The 15,910-nt window shown below is 39.2% G+C and overlaps 1 protein-coding gene across 1 annotated transcript; it reads right to left on the bottom strand.

The window, feature by feature from the left end:
• Positions 1 to 514: 514 nt before the first annotated feature.
• Positions 515 to 7,620, bottom strand: LOC308265717 (prostaglandin G/H synthase 2-like; the record flags this gene model as incomplete). The annotated part of the gene is made up of 9 exons (XM_080699541.1): positions 7,270 to 7,620; positions 7,006 to 7,149; positions 6,050 to 6,193; positions 4,783 to 4,964; positions 3,462 to 3,545; positions 3,096 to 3,342; positions 1,864 to 2,150; positions 1,034 to 1,181; positions 515 to 873 (listed from the first exon to the last, which is right to left on the bottom strand). The coding sequence occupies exons 1-9, from the start codon at positions 7,565 to 7,567 to the stop codon at positions 515 to 517; spliced, it is 1,893 nt and encodes a 630-aa protein (XP_080555667.1). The 5' UTR covers positions 7,568 to 7,620.
• Positions 7,621 to 15,910: the final 8,290 nt, after the last annotated feature.

Below are 15,910 nucleotides of genomic sequence, written 5' to 3'. Positions count from 1 at the left end.
GTATATGGGAGGCCAAGACAGGAGAATTGCAGATTCATGGCCAGCCTCAGCACTTTAGTGAGACCCTCCACAACTTATTGAGACCCAGTTTCAAAATAAAAAATAAAAGAGTCTGAGGATATAGCTCAGAACCGGCAGCATTTCGTCAGCTGGTAGCAAAGTTTAAGTGTTCAAAGGCCTGTGCTTTTGTTCTTATTAAAACATTACATGCATTCAAGTTCAAGTAAAAAGATATCAAAACTCATTGCCCACTTGCTTATTACAAAGAACAAGAACCTTCCTCCCTTTTTAACCTGAAATGAACACATCATAAAAGTAGTAACACCAAAAATATTCACAAGCATGACTCTTTCCTCTGTAAGAGGACTGTCTTATTTCCAGAACATAAAGTGTTCAATAGAAATAATTAGATAATTAAGTACGAGAAGTGGTTCATAGAAATAAATAACATCATGGGTGGACGTCTACCATTCGGCGAGGCTGCCCTTTAGCAGCACCGCAGGGTTGATGTCTTCTAGCCTGGAGTGGGAAGTGCTGGCGGTACTGGTTGCCTCTTGCTGGGCAGCGGGTCTTGCACATTGAACGATGTAAAGGGACAGCCCTTCACGTTGTTGCAGATGAGGGACTGAAGGGAGGCAGTGTTGATGATTTTAAAACCTACTTCTCCTCCAAAAGTGCTCGGCTTCCAGTAGTTAGGGGAGCAGATGGGATTACCCATGAGTCCTTTCAAGGAGAATGGCGCCCCCATTTCCACCATGGACTCCCCAAAGATGGCATCGGGGCGGGGCTTTTCCACCAGAAGGGCAGGGTACAGCTCCATGGCGTCGATGTCGCCATAGAGGGCTTCCAACTCTGCGGCCATTTCCTTCTCTCCTGGGAGGAGATAAGAGAGAGAGACAACCAGTGTGAAACGGGACAGAATCAACAATGGTTTTATCCTTTGCTTGGACTCCCCTGCTCTCTCCATTTGACCCTTGATATGTGAAGACATTTGACCCTTGATATGTGAAGACGTTTAGAAACTGTTTCTCACCTGTTAGCTCCTCAAAAGACTTGTAGGGCTTCAGGGAAAAGCGTTTGCGGTACTCATTGAAGGGCTGGTACTTCATCTCTCTGCTGTGGTCAATGGAGGCCTTGGCCGCTCTTGCCACTGCAACAGGGAAATTCCTGCCCCCAGCAACCTGTGGGGGACCAGTTACACTGTCAAACAGGAGTGTTAGGCATAGCCACGCCTTCCATTTGAAAAAGACTTACTAGGTACAAAGTAGGTAAGAGACCTAAACCCTTTTTCTCTCTTGGAAAGATGCTTATATACATTTCGACAGCTGCTGTGCTTATGAGTCAATGGGGCACTGGTCTAGAATTAATTTGCCTTTTAAAATTATAAGAATTCACTGGGTGCGGTTGTGCATGCCTATAATCCTAGTACCTGTGAGTGTGAGGCAGGAGAATTCCAGTGTCCAAGCCAACAATTTAAGAAGATCCTGTTAGCAAATAAAAAATAAAATAGGGCTGGAGTGTAGCTTGGTTATAGAATGGCCTCTGGATTCAATCCTCAGTACCACACATAACACACACAAAATATATATTCAACAGCTATTTAAATCTTTAATAGCTACTTGTATAAACTATAAGATCATATTATGAAAAGTATTTTTCAGTTATGGGTACACACTACTACTTGTTTGACAACTGTAAACTAAAACCTGAAACTTTAAAAAAAATGTTTAAGCTTCTTGTTTGAAAAAACAATTTTACTAGCAAAATAATTGATTATTTTTAGTAACTTTAATAAAAATAATTTCTGTGGCAGAAATGCTAAAGCTACTGACTACTTTTTTGTTTTTCAGTAATAATGCTTACCCTGCCAGCATTTTGCTTGGTGAATGATTCGACAAACTGGGTGAGCCCGTGTTCCAGTAATATAGAGTTGTTGTAGAGAAACTGTTTATAGTTGTACTCCTGGTCATCAATCTGAAAGGTGTCGGGCAGAAGCGGATGCCAGTGATAGAGTGTGTTAAACTCAGAAGCAATCCTGTTTTGGTACTGGAACTGCTGGTTGAAAAGCAGCTCTGGGTCGAATTTCAGTTTGAAATGATATCCACTTAAGTGCTGGACATAGTCTTCAATTACAATCTTAATGGTCTCTCCTGTTTGCACAAAAGAGAGAATTTAAAATCTTAGCTCTGCTAGGCGTGGTGGCATATGCTTGTAATCTCTGAGCTTGGGAGGTGGAGACAGGAGGATCGCACAAGTTCGAAGCCAGCCTTGCTGGCTTAAGAGACCTTGTTTCAAATAAAAATATAAAATAGGTCTGGGAGTGTAGCCCAGAGGTAGAAGGGTTAAAAAACAACAACAACAACAACAACAACAACAACAAAAAACCTTAGCTTTAAGCCAGGCGTGGTGGTGCAAACTTGTAATCCCCACGCTTGGAAGGCTGAGACAGGAGGATGGCACAGGTTCTAAGCCAGCCTCAGTTACTTAGTGAGGCTCTCGGCAACTTTGTGAGACGTTGTTTCTGATATATATATATATCTATATATATATATATATAGATATATATATTTATATATATATTTATATATATAGATATATATATATCAGGGAGTATATCATATATATGTATATGTATATGTATATGTATATGTATATGTATATGTATATATGTGTCTGGGAGTATATTCCGGAGGTAACAAGCCTCTGGGTTCCACCCTTAGTACCACCAAATAAATAAATAAATAAAATAATAAATAAATAAATAAATAAAACCTTAGCTCTTTCAGATCACAACTTTCGAGCAGTTGAAATGCACTTTGGTTAATTTGCTAGTCTTTTGCTTCTATTAATTTTTTAATTCATTTTAAAACAAAATGTAAGGCCATTACATTATTAATAATAGTACTACATTATAAATAGTAACATATTTAATGATAATGCAGCTACATCATAAATAGTATTAATAACTACATTAATCGTGATCTTGGACTGATTTAACAGGGCAGAATTTTTCATTTACAGCATTCTATTGGAATCCCTTAGAGAACAGCAACATAACAGAGTATTTACTCCGGGCAAGGGGGCTTTTTGCTCACCTATCAGTATTAGCCTGGTCGTCTGGAATAAGCGCTCATCATCCCACTTGGGATGCTCCTGTTTAAGGATGTCGCACACTCTGTTGTGCTCCCGCAGCCAGATCGTAGCATACATCATCACACCAGGCACCAGACCATAAGTCTCGTGGCCCACAGCAAAGCGCAGGTGTTCAGGGATGTGAGGCGGGTACAGCATCTCTACCTGAGTGTCCTTCACTGTGGGAGGGTACACCTCTCCATTAACTATCTGAAAGCACAGCAAGACACATTAATAAAAGAGTTAAAAAAATACGACGGATCACTAAGGATTTTAAAACCCAAGCGTGGGATGTGGATCATAACTCTTAATCACTGGAGGGAACATACCTGATATTTCAGTTTTCCATCCTTGAAAAGGCGCAATTTATGCTGTCTATCCAGAGTTTCCCCATAGATATGGCTTAAGTCCACCTGGAATTTATGGGGAAATTTCAGTTTGTTGCTGATGAACAATCTTGCATAAAGTTTTTATATACTTTATCGTTAGATCATCTGATGCTTTAGCTTTCTTTGACATTTTTCAAGAACACAGTGTTTTCCATAGCCACAAAATAATTAATTCGTCTACCCTACAGAGGTACAACCCTATATAGGTCTTTTGTGTTTAAAGGCATTTAGTATCACATTAGGATATTGAGAATATTATAAGCCAGATGTGGGGGTGCACATTTGTGATCCCAATATTTAGGAAGCTGAGACAGGAGGATTTCAGTTTTGAAGCTAGCCTCAGCAACTTAGTGAGACCTTCTGTAACCTACTGAGACCCTCAAATTAAAAAAAAAAAATAGGGATGGGGATGTAGCTCAGAGGTAGAATGCCCCTGAGTTCAATCCCCATCACCAGATATACAAAGGGTATATAGTATTTTTTTAAAAATTAGAAAATGAGGACTGGAGATGTAACTTAGCGGTAGGATAATTGCCTAGCATGTGCGAAGCTCTGGGTTAGATCTCTAGCCCCTAAAAAAATGTTATAAAGTATGTTATTGCTACAAAATTCATAATACACTGAAGCTACATGATTGAAATTCAAGAGTTAATAATGTTGTAAAAATCTCACCATACAAAGTTCAAAGCAGCATGATCATGGCACAAGAATATTTTAGAAGACATGACATTTAGCAGTACTAGATATTTTTAACTAAAAATGTCAGAAAATTATTAATAAAAATACCTCCATATGTGTCAATTTGTATGTATTTGTGTGTATGTGTGTATGTGTCTGTGTGTATATATTTTTACTAAGGTAGTAAATTAGAAAACTCTAGATTTTTATAGACATGACGTGTGTGTGTGTGTGTGTGTGTGTGTGTTTGTGTGTGTGTGTGTGTGTATGTGTGTGTGTATGTTACTGGGGATGGAACCCAGGGATATTCAACCTCTGAGCTGTGCCCCAAGCCCTATTTTTTATTTTTTATTTTGAAACAGGGTCTAACTGAGTTGCAAAGAGCCTCACTAAGTAGCTAAAGGCTGTCCATGAACCACAATCCTCTGGTCCCAGCCTCCCAAATGCTGGGATTATAAGCATGCACCACCACACCAGGCTGACATGACATTTTTTTTTAAAAATGAGTTCAAATTGTTTGGTATGGCTAAAATGTCAGTGTATCATTCCGATTTGCTCTATTTCTGATTTAACTCTTTCTTACCCCATGGCCCAGGCCTGTGGTGAAAGCTGGTCCTCGTTTTGTATCAGTCTTGAAAAACTGGTGGGAGAAGTGCTGGGCAAAGAAGGTAAACATCATATTTGTGCCTTGGGGGTCAGGAATGAACTTCCTTCTTAGGAGAACTTTTTCCAGGATCAATTTTGAATCAGGAAGCTCCTTCTTCCCTAAAAAGTGACAAAGATAAACATCCGCCTATCCATTCAAGGAAGCCCATAGTGACTTTTGGGTTATGGGGACACCCATCACTTATGGGGTAAATACATTTATGAAGCGGATCATAGTATAAATGAAAGGATTCATTTGTGGCGAACAATTTCCTATTAAATAACTTTTCCTATTTTAGCTAGCATTAATTTAATTTAATGAAACATTTAAAAAGTATTAGGAAGTGCCAGGCATGGTGATGCACGCTTGTAATCCCAGCATTTGGGAGGCAGAGACTGGAGGATCGTGGTTCTGGGATAGCCTCAGCTACTTAGTGAGGCCCTTCGCAACTCAGTGAGACCTTGTTTCAAAAAAAATAAAAAGACTAAGTCGGGCGTGGTGGCACAAACTTGTAATCCCACTACCTGGAAGGCTGAGACAAGAGGATTGCGGTTTGCAGACAGCCTCAGCAACTTAGTGAGGCCCTTTGCAACTCAGTGAGACCCTGTTTCAAAATAAAGAATAAAAAATATGTCTGGGGGCATAGCTTGGAGGTAGAATGCCCCTGGGTTCAATCCCTAGTAACACACACACACACACACACACACACACACACACACACAGACTAAAAAAATAGGGCTGGGAGTGTAGCTTGGAGGTAAAGTGCCACTGGGTTCCATCCCCAATACCGCAAAAAAAAAAAAAAAAAAAAAAAAGAAGAAGTTATAGAGATCACAGGTTCAGGGCCAGCCTTAGACACTTAGTGAGGCCCTTTGCTTAGTGAAAACTTGTTTCAAAATAAAGTATAAAATAGGTCTGAGGGTGGAGCTGGGAGGCAGAATAACCCTGGTTTCAATCTCCAGTAACTGCTCCACCATGAAAGAAAGTTTTAGAACACTAAAATTATTAGGAAATTATATCAAAATGCCCATTTACTTTTATGGGATAATTTACATACATTCACACTTTTAAAAATTATCTAGGGATATCTTTAATAAAGGGGAAAGGCTATTAACCAATAAAGGGTAGTTTCAGGTTGAATTTGTAGGTAGAGGTCCAGGCCCTGCTGCAGCTATTACACCTCTAGCCCTTTCTTCTCACTCACCTTTCACGCCCATGGGTGTAGGGCAGTCTTCAGCCACCGGAGGAAGGGCTCTGGTGTAGCAGGAGAGGTTGGAGAAGGCCTCCCAGCTCTTGTAGCCATAGTGGGCATTGTAAGTTGGCGGACTGTCGATCAAGTTCGTTCTGGCTGACATTTGCAAAGAAAAAAATAATTGTTTTATTGGTACTTAGATGCAAAACAAATCAATGCTTTTTCTTAGAAAAATTATACAGTGTGCAGAGTAGTGCAAAGATAAAACTGAACTCCAAAAAAGATTTTAAAAGATCTCACCAAGTGCTGTGTTCATGTATGTCTCTATCACTTTGAATTACATTATGATGTGAGACTATAAAGCACCAATAAAAGTAAAATTTAAAAAGTTGAATTCCAGCAATCAAAGGGATTCTTTTAAAAATCACTACACTTTAAAGTGTAGGTGCCATTAAAAATGCATCTTTAATCAACTCTCTATGCCTTTCTCAGAACACCTGCCACAGCACCCTTCATTTTTCAGAGACTATCTATCTTTCCACTCACGGCTACAGCGGCCTGTGACAAGACTAGTAGGCATGCCCCCGCTTTAGAACTTGACAACTTCCCTTTTGACCTAAATCCAAATTAGCCATTTATTTTAATGGGCACTACAGGTTCAGAAACAATTTGTTGGCCTCCGGACATTGAATAAATAAGTGGATCCTACTTCCTTTGCAAATTGCCCAGAGCACTGACATTAGAAGTACATGAATCCAATTCTGACTTTCAGTCAGAACCGTACAGACCAGATGGAACAAAACGCCACTATTTTTTGCCTTTAAGATAGAACACAAACTAAAAAAATATACTTAAAGTAATTTTGACTAAGTCCTAATACGTCTTTGGGATAGGCTTAGTAACCTACAGTATTGTAAAGCAGATCTTTCTTTGAAGAAGCTGAAAACCTTAGAAAGAGACCCACTTACATGTCAACACATATCTCATGATTGAATTTCGCAGGAACGGAATGTTATTGACGATGTTCCAGACCCCCTTAAAGTGGGTGAGTATGTAGTGCACCGTGTTTGGGGTGGGCTTCAGGGACAATTTTATTCTTGTCAGAAGTTCAGCTACAAGAAGAGAGAGAAAAAAAGGGAGAAATTAATGGGATTCACTGAAAGACACAGATCTGCCAAATGATGGCTGTATGTAACCTCATTCCAGACTAGGAACATTAAGGGCCAGCTTACGTGTTGAGCAGTTTTCACCGTAGAAGCCCGTGCGGGTGCAGTCGCACCTGTACTGGTCCAATCCTACGCTCATACACACACCTTGGTTTTGACATGGGTTGGAGCAGCAGGGATTTGCTACAATAAAAGTAAGGAAGTAATTAAGTCTCAATTTTGATAAACCTATCTCACAGAATGTAGAAATACCATTTCTGGTTCTAATTAAGCATAACAGAATATTCCATGTGATGATGGGCACAGTGGTGCACACTAGTAATCCCAGAATTGAGGAGGATGAGACCAGAGGATTATGGTTCATGGACAGCCTCAGCTACTTAGTGAGGGCCTATGCAACTTGGTGAGACCCTGTTTCAAAATAAAGAAAAAAAATAGGGGTGGGGGTGTAGCTCAGAGGTAGAATGCCCTTGGGTTCCATCCCCAGTACCACACACATACACACACACACACACACACACACACACACACACACACACACACACAGAATGTTCATGTGACAATTCATATTACTAAGCTTTTTTTTTTTTTAGTAACTACTTAGACTTTCAAATCAGTGTTTTTTAAATTTTATTTTATTTTATTTTATTTTTTGTACTGGGAATGAACCCAGAGGCAGTCTACCTCCAGCTTTTTGAAAAAAGGTCTGTCTAGGATGCTAAGAGTCTCCCTAAATTGCTGAGGCTGCTTTTGAACCTGTGCTCCTTCTGTCTCAGCCTTCCATATACTGGGATTGCTGGTGTATGTTACCACATCATCTCTCAAATTAATATTTTTTTAAAAAGCTCAAATGAGGAACAATTTTGAGATGGATGGACCTAGTACAGTCATCAAAATTTAGGAAAAATTTCAATGTAAAAGAAGTTTACTTTTAAAATATTTTGCTTAGCAGATTGTGGTGGCACACACTTGTACTCCCAGTACATAGGAGTCTGAATAGGAGATCACAGATTGGAGAACAGCCTCAGCAAGCAGTGAGACTCTCTTCAACCTACCAAGTCTGTTTCAAACTAAAATAAAAAAAATGGAGCTGGGCTTGTAGCTTAAAGGTAGAATGCCCCTGGCTTAAATCCCCAATACCACAAAAAACATTTTTCTCATCTTAAATCATCATCATCATCATCATCATCATCATCTTTTTTTTTCTCGAGAGCAGGAACACACTGACTAGGGTATTGCAACACTCTTGTTCAATAACAGTAGTTACCATGCAAGAACATTTCACTTGTTATCGACCAGATTCTGCCTTCCAGTGACACTCTGCAAAGTATTCCTATTTAGCAGAGGACAAGGAGTCTAACACTTGTTAAATAACTGGTCCTTGAAATAAGAACTGGAATATCTCCCAGTTCTTTTGCACTCAATTCCAAATCCATGCAGCCTCTCGATTCAGTCGCCTGGGCACCAGGATGGGCCACACAGAGTTCAGCCCAGATGAGTGTTTCCTAGGCTGGGTTCACTCAGCCAGGTGCTGCCTCCCCTACAGGTGCACAGGCAGGCTCTCACCTGTGGTGCAGACAGCCAGGGCAACGCTGAGCAGCAGAGCAAGGAGGAACATCCTGCCTACAGGCTGGAGAATGCAGAGTCCAGGCTGTGCAAAGACTTCAGTTGTGCTCCTGGAGAAGGCACCACTGCAGAGTTCCTGAGCTGGCTCAAGTTATTAGACAACTGAAAGCTTCAGGAGAGAACCTTCCTTTTAAGCCTGAACACCAAGCCCATGTGTGACATCATGACTATTTCTTTCCTCCTTCCTGGGACCTCCTGCAACTAAAAAAAAAAAAAAAAAAAAAAAAAATGTTGCCTAAGCCTGGATTGCAGGATTTTTACCCATGGGGGGGAAAAAAAAATCAATCCACAGTAAACACACACACACAAAAAAAAAAAACCTAGAAAATTATTAATTTTAGACAGAATAGTCAGTCTTTAAAGAAAGAATTATGAGGAATAAAGAAGACATTACTTTTTTTTTTTTTTTTTTTTTTTTTGCGGGTCTGGGGATGGAACCCAGGGGCATTCAACCTCCAGGCGGCACCTCCTGCCCTATTTTTTAATCTTTATTTTGAAACCAGGTCTCACTGAGTTGCAGAGGGCCTCACTAAGTAGCTGAGGCTGGCCGTGAACCGCGATCCTCTGGTCTCAGCCTCCCAAATGCTGGGATTACAAGCGTGCGCCACCACGCCCAGCCAAGACATTACTTTTGATGACAAACTCTCTAAGATACAATCATCATTAGGTACACTGACAAACAATGGAGTATATATGAAGTAAAACTGATAAAACTGCAAGGAGAAGCCAGGCGTGGTGGGCACGCTTGTAATCCCAGCATTCGGGAGGCTGAGACCAGAGGATCGTGGTTTGCGGACAGCCTCAGCTACTTAGTGAGGCCCTCTGCAACTCAGTGAGACCCGGTTTCAAAATAAATAATAAAAAAATTGGGCAGGGGGTGTAGCTCGGAGGTTGAATACCTCTGGGTTCCATCCTCAGACCTACAAAAAAAAAACAAAAAACCCAACAACAACAACAACTGCAAGGAGAAAGAGATGACAGATACTTTAATACTTCCCTATCAGAAAAGAACAGATCCATTAGGCAGAACATCATGAAGGACATACTTAATTCAGGAATACTATAAATCACCTGGATATAATAGATAACTATAGACTGCTTTATTCAACAGTAGTAGAGTTCACATTCTTTTCTAAGTCATACAAAACACACAGTAAGATAAACCACATTCTGAGCCATAAAGCATACCTTAAAACATTTGAAAATTAGAAATCATATAATGTATACTCTCAGGCTGCAACAGAATTAAGTTAAAATGAATGGCAGAAAGGTAGTTGAAAAATCTCCAAGTATTTAGAGATCATATAACATACTTTAACTCATAAATCAAAGAAAAATTTCCAAGAAAAATTTAAAAATTAGCCAAATGAAAATACAACTTGACATTTGTGAAGTGGAGTGGAAGCAACAATTAGATAGCATTGAATTAATATATTAAAAAGAAAGAAGCCAGGCGTGGTGGCACACGCTTATAATCGCAGCATTTGGGAGGCTGAGACCGGAGGATCACATTTTGCGGACAGCCTCAGTTACTTAGTGAGGCCCTCCACAACTCAGTGAGACCCTGTTTCAAAAAAAGAATAAAAAATTGGGCAGGGGGTGTAGCTCGGAGGTTGAATGCCTCTGGGTTCCGTCCCCAGAACCACAACAGAAAAAAAAAGAAAAAAAGAGAGCCATGCATGGTGGTACATGCTTGTAATTCCAGTTGTAATTACTTGAAAGGCTGAAACAGAAAAAAAAAAACATAGGTTCAAGGACAGGCAAGAAATAAAGTAAAACACTCAGTGGCCTAGCAAGACCCTGTTTCAAAAGTTCCCCCTCAAAATAAAATTAAAAAAACGTATGTATCTAGCTCTGAGATAGAAAGCCCCTGGATTCAATCCCCAGCATCCCTGCCCCCGCCCAAATCAATAATGTAGGCTTCTATTTTACTAAAGTAAAATTAAAAGCAATTGAATCCAAAGTAAAAAGAAGAAAAGAAAGCATAAAAAGGAGCAGATATTAGTGAACTTGAAGTAGAAAATTGGTAAAGTTGACAAAACATATAAGATACAGGAGAAAGAAATGATAAACTGATGAAAATATTGAAGAAAAACTGGAGATATGTTCCATGTTCATGGATTGAAAGACTATTGTCAAAATGTTGGTTCTTCCTCAACTTATCTATAGATCAACATAATCCCTCTCAAGACCCTAACAAATTCTGTTGTAGATATTGACAAACTAGTTCTAAAGGAGGAAAACACCCAGGACAGCCAGTTTCAAACTGAAGGAGTTGAACAAAGTTGGATGACTTAGACTATCCTACTTCAAGACTTACTATAAAGCTACTAATCAAGATAGTGTGGTGTTATCAAAAGAATAGATGCATGAATCAATATAACAGATCCAGAAAGAGATGCCAACAACCCCATCGTTGGGTTCAGTAATTTGCTAGAGTAGCTCAAAGAAATCAGAAAAATATTTTAATGAAATGTATCCATTTATTACAAAGGATTTTTTTCTGCTTTAAGTATTATTTTATTGAAAAATTAGGGGAGTATGAAAAAAGTTGACTCATTCAACTTTTCTTTAAAGGAAATAACTTCAGCTCCTCAGAGGCACTTTGAGTCTTCTTGTGGTTGCATTATATACATAATTTTAATTAACATAATAATTGTACTTATTTATGAGAAACAGTGTGATATCTCAATATGTGCCTGTGTAATAACCAGATTAGGGCCATAAGAAATACAATGGAGCAAAGATAGTCTTTTCAACAAATGATACTAGAAAATTGGAACATTCACAGGCCAAAAAAAAAAAGAGAGAGAGAGAAAAGAAAACAAAAGAAATTAAAAAATAAAACATGATGAAAGAAAGAAAAAACAAGGTAAAATAAAAGCTCAAAATAAATTATAACCCTCAATATAAAATGTCATACTATGAAAGTACTAGACAACAGCACAGGAGAAAAGCCTAAATGATCTTGAACCTGTCAATCGTTTTTTAAATATACAATGCCCAGGGCTTGATGCCCAAAAAGAAATTGTTGATAATTGTGAGGAGAGCTTAGAGCAAAGCATGAAGAGGAGAAGGTCCTAGGTCCTCTGAGGTCATGGCAAAGGGCCATGGCCTTCAAGACCCTGCTTGCTGTATCTCTTTATCCTCATGTTCCCTGAAGCATATCCTGTTCTCAGTGCACCTTAAGGAGACATTTGTTCTAGTTATCAGCAGTATGTTCTTTTCCTAGAGTTGGTTCCCAGGCTTAGATTCAGAATGCTGGTATTGTTAGTTTTTTAATAATTAAGCACAATTGTACCAATTCTGATGCCTGCATGTACCCCGTGTGTATAAAAGGAAGAGGCTCACAAGTAAAGATTGTCAATTGTTCATCAAACAGTTGTCCGTGTCTCGTTCAGACCTGGACTCCCCAAGTCCTGGGATCCTCGAGACCCCAACATATGGCTCCTGGAACAGGGACTTGAAGTATCAAGACAATAGAAAAGGAGGGCCAAATCCTGCAGAAAGAGGTAAGCAGAATTAAAACATGAGACACCAGGTAAGTAAAAATCCTCTTAAAAACTGTGCAACATTTCTTAACACGAAATGGGATAAAGGTATCAGGAGAGCACTTACAGATCTGCTATGATATTGTGCTTGATTTTAATCCATGGTTTACTGAGGAAGGGACCTTTTGAGGAAGTTTGGGATAGGGTAAGGAAAAATGTTGAAAAGGCTTATCGACAAGGGGAGAAAATACCCCCTCATTGGTGGGTGACATGGTCTTTAATACAGAGCATTTTGAGACAGATGGATGGCCATACTGGCAATGTATAAAAAGAAACCACCTCCTCTTTGCATGAATACAAACTCTCTTCTGAAGATTGAAGTTAGCAAAAGAACAAAAAACCATTATGTTTGAGCAGCATCCTCTGTGGCCCTCAGCCACCACATTAGGCGAAACATGTAATGTCTTGCCCCAGGATTCTAGAATAGATGCTTCTCCTGTGTGCTTTGCTGCCGGCAAAACTGCTTTTGCTTCTTGCCGCCCTCGTGATCTTCCTGCACATTTTGCTTTTGCTTTCCCAGTAACCTTCAGTGCTAACAATCAGATAGGAAACATAGCTTGGGTTGGGGCCGGATTTGATACAGGATTTAAAAAGGCTTGTACTATGTATGACCCCACTTCTCATTTCTGCACTAATTTTTAAGAACCTGGGCTGATGATTGATTGGACCCCTTATGATTTTTGTACAGTTGCAAAGATGTTTTTAACTAATCAGCAATTCCTTCAGTGCAAATGTGGCTCAGAGATGAAACATGAAACATAAGGAGAGAACAGGAGCAGAGAGGGAACCCTGCTCGACTTAGTTATGAGAGGCTTACAGGAACACGGGCTTTGACCGTTACACAAATTCAACCTCAGCATATTTACTGGGTTAAAGAGGTTGCTATCCGAGCCTGGCAACAAATTGATTCAGGGACAGGAGAATCTTTTACTAAGGTATTACAAGGAGCTTCAGAGGAGTTTAGTAGATTTATCAGGAGATTACAAGATGCAGTTCAAAAAATGATAAAAAACTCTGACTTGGCCAACATATTATTAAGACAATTGGCTTTTGAGAATGCTAATGAAGATTGTCAGGCAGCCATGCTCCTTATAAAAGAAACAGGTAATGTGTTAGATTACATGAAAGCTTGTCAAAATGTAAGGTCTGTTCGTTAAAAGCAAAAATTGCTGCTCCAGAAACTGTCACTTCACAGTGACACATGAGTAAAAAATGTTTTAACTGTGGGAAATTGGGACATTTTAGAAAAGAATGCCGAGCTCTGGCACAAATATTAAATAAAAATTCTATACAAAAAAAAAAAAAACAAGAACAAACCCCTGGGATATGTCCTAAATGTAAAAAAAGGTAAACATTGGGTAAGTGAATGCAGATCTAAGTATGATAAAGATGGGTGTCTGTTGCCTGTGAGCGGAAGACATAACCAGTTGGAAAACTAATAATGAAGTGTTCCCCTAGCCCCACCCCAAATGAGGGAAAAATTAAAGCAAAATTAGAAAAGGAGTTACAGTCTCTTAAAAGTAGACTTGACAATCCTACAAAAACTTTGTTACCCAATGTCATGACTCTGCAAGCTGCCACCTCACACAGTGCTGCTTTAGATTTGCCATGTCCCAAGAATATGTTCCTTCTTATGACATAAAATCCACATAAAATAGATCTCGATTATGTGGGGCCCATTAAAAAATAAACAGTGGGCTTGATATTAAGTCGAGGTTGCAACACTATGAAATGTCTAATAGTACACACAGGAGTTATTGATGAAGATTATAAAGAAATCATTTCTATTATGGTTAGTATAAAAACTAATATGTCCCTGAATAAAGAGGATCATATTACTCAACTACTCCTCTTGCCTTATGTTAAACCAGACAACATTAAAACAATAAAAAGGACTAGAGGTTTTGAAATCACCAGCATTATAGGGCTTACTGCTGTATTACAGGAAAATAACCATCCACTTTTAACCTTAAACACTGAAGGAAGACCTTTTACAGTGATGCTAGATACAGGAGCTGATGTTTCTATTATTAGAAGTGCTGAGTGGCCTAGAAGATGGGAAAAGGTCCCAAGTCAAAGTTCTTTAATTGGGGTAGGAAAGGCCAGCCAAGTGTATCAAAGTTGTCATATTTTAATGGCAGTAAGAAAAGATGACATCCAGGTGTAGTTACAACCCTTTGTTGTGGATTTACATATTAATTTATGGGGATGAGATTTCTTACAACAGACAAAAGCTACACTAGTTCTTAATGAACATTTTTAGAGGAGGCCATTGAGAAGGTTAAACCTTTACCACTTACCTGGAAATCTGAAGAGCCCATTTTGACATCTCAGTGGCTCCTCACTAAAGAAAAATTAGAAGCTCTTCATACGATAGTTCAAGAACAGTTAAAGGACGGTCATGTAGAACCCTCTAACTCTCCTTGGAATTCTCCCATTTTTGCCATAAAAAAGAAATCAGGGAAGTGGCGAATGTTGATAGACCTTTGTATCATCAATGCTACGTTGGCGCCTATGGGAGCTCTTCAGCCTGGATTACCTTCTCCTAGTATGATACCTCATGATTGTCAGATCATAGCTATTGATTTAAAAGATTGCTTTTTCACTATACCTCTGTGTGAGGCTGACAGACCCCACTTTGCTTTCAGCCTTCCTTCTTCTCCTTCTTTTTTTTTTTTTTTGGTGGTACTGGGGTTCTTGGAAGCCCTTCTACCTCTGGGTTACAGTAATAGACCTATTTTATATTTTTATTTGGAAATGGGGTCTCTTAAGCCAGCGAGGCTGGCTTCAAACCTGCACAATCCTCCTGTCTCAGCCTCCCAAGCGCGGGGATTACAAGTGTGCGCCACCACACCTGGCAGCCTTCCTTCTTTTAATAACATAATACCCTCAGATCGATATCAATGGCAAGTGCTTCCTCAACGAATGGCTAATTCTTCAACTATGTGTCAGTACTATGTCACCGCTGCATAAAACCTATTCGTAAGACATATCCAAATGCTTATATCATCCATTATAATGGATGGCCCACTCTTCTGATGAGAGGCAGGAATTGTTATAGAAAATATATCATCAAGCTGCAGTGATATTACAAAGTCATGGGCTTCATATAGCCCCAGAAAAGGTGCAAACCACTACTCCTTACCAATATCTGGGATATGTTTATGAAAAAACTGCCATTAAACCTCAACATATGCAGATAGTTTTAAAAATATTAAGACTCTAAATGACATGCAAAAACTTTTAGGTAATATAAATTGGCTCCGCCCTTTATTGGGAATTTCCAACTATTGTCTAAACAATTTGTTTAAAACTTTAGAAGGAGATATGCCCTTGATAGCCCTCGCACCCTCTCTCCTTCAGCAAAACAAGAATTAGATTTTGTCAACCAATGGCTATGAGAGGCATTCTTAACACAGTATTATCCCTCTTTACCTTTAACTTTATACATACTCCCTACATTTTCCAGTCCTTCTGGTATTTCGGGACAAAATAATCAGCCTATGCAATGGTTATATCTACATCACAAG

This window comes from Muscardinus avellanarius (assembly GCF_963383645.1).
Source record: "Muscardinus avellanarius genome assembly, chromosome: 7".
Classification (NCBI taxonomy): domain Eukaryota; kingdom Metazoa; phylum Chordata; class Mammalia; order Rodentia; family Gliridae; genus Muscardinus; species Muscardinus avellanarius.
This window is presented reverse-complemented; position numbering and strand designations above follow the sequence as displayed.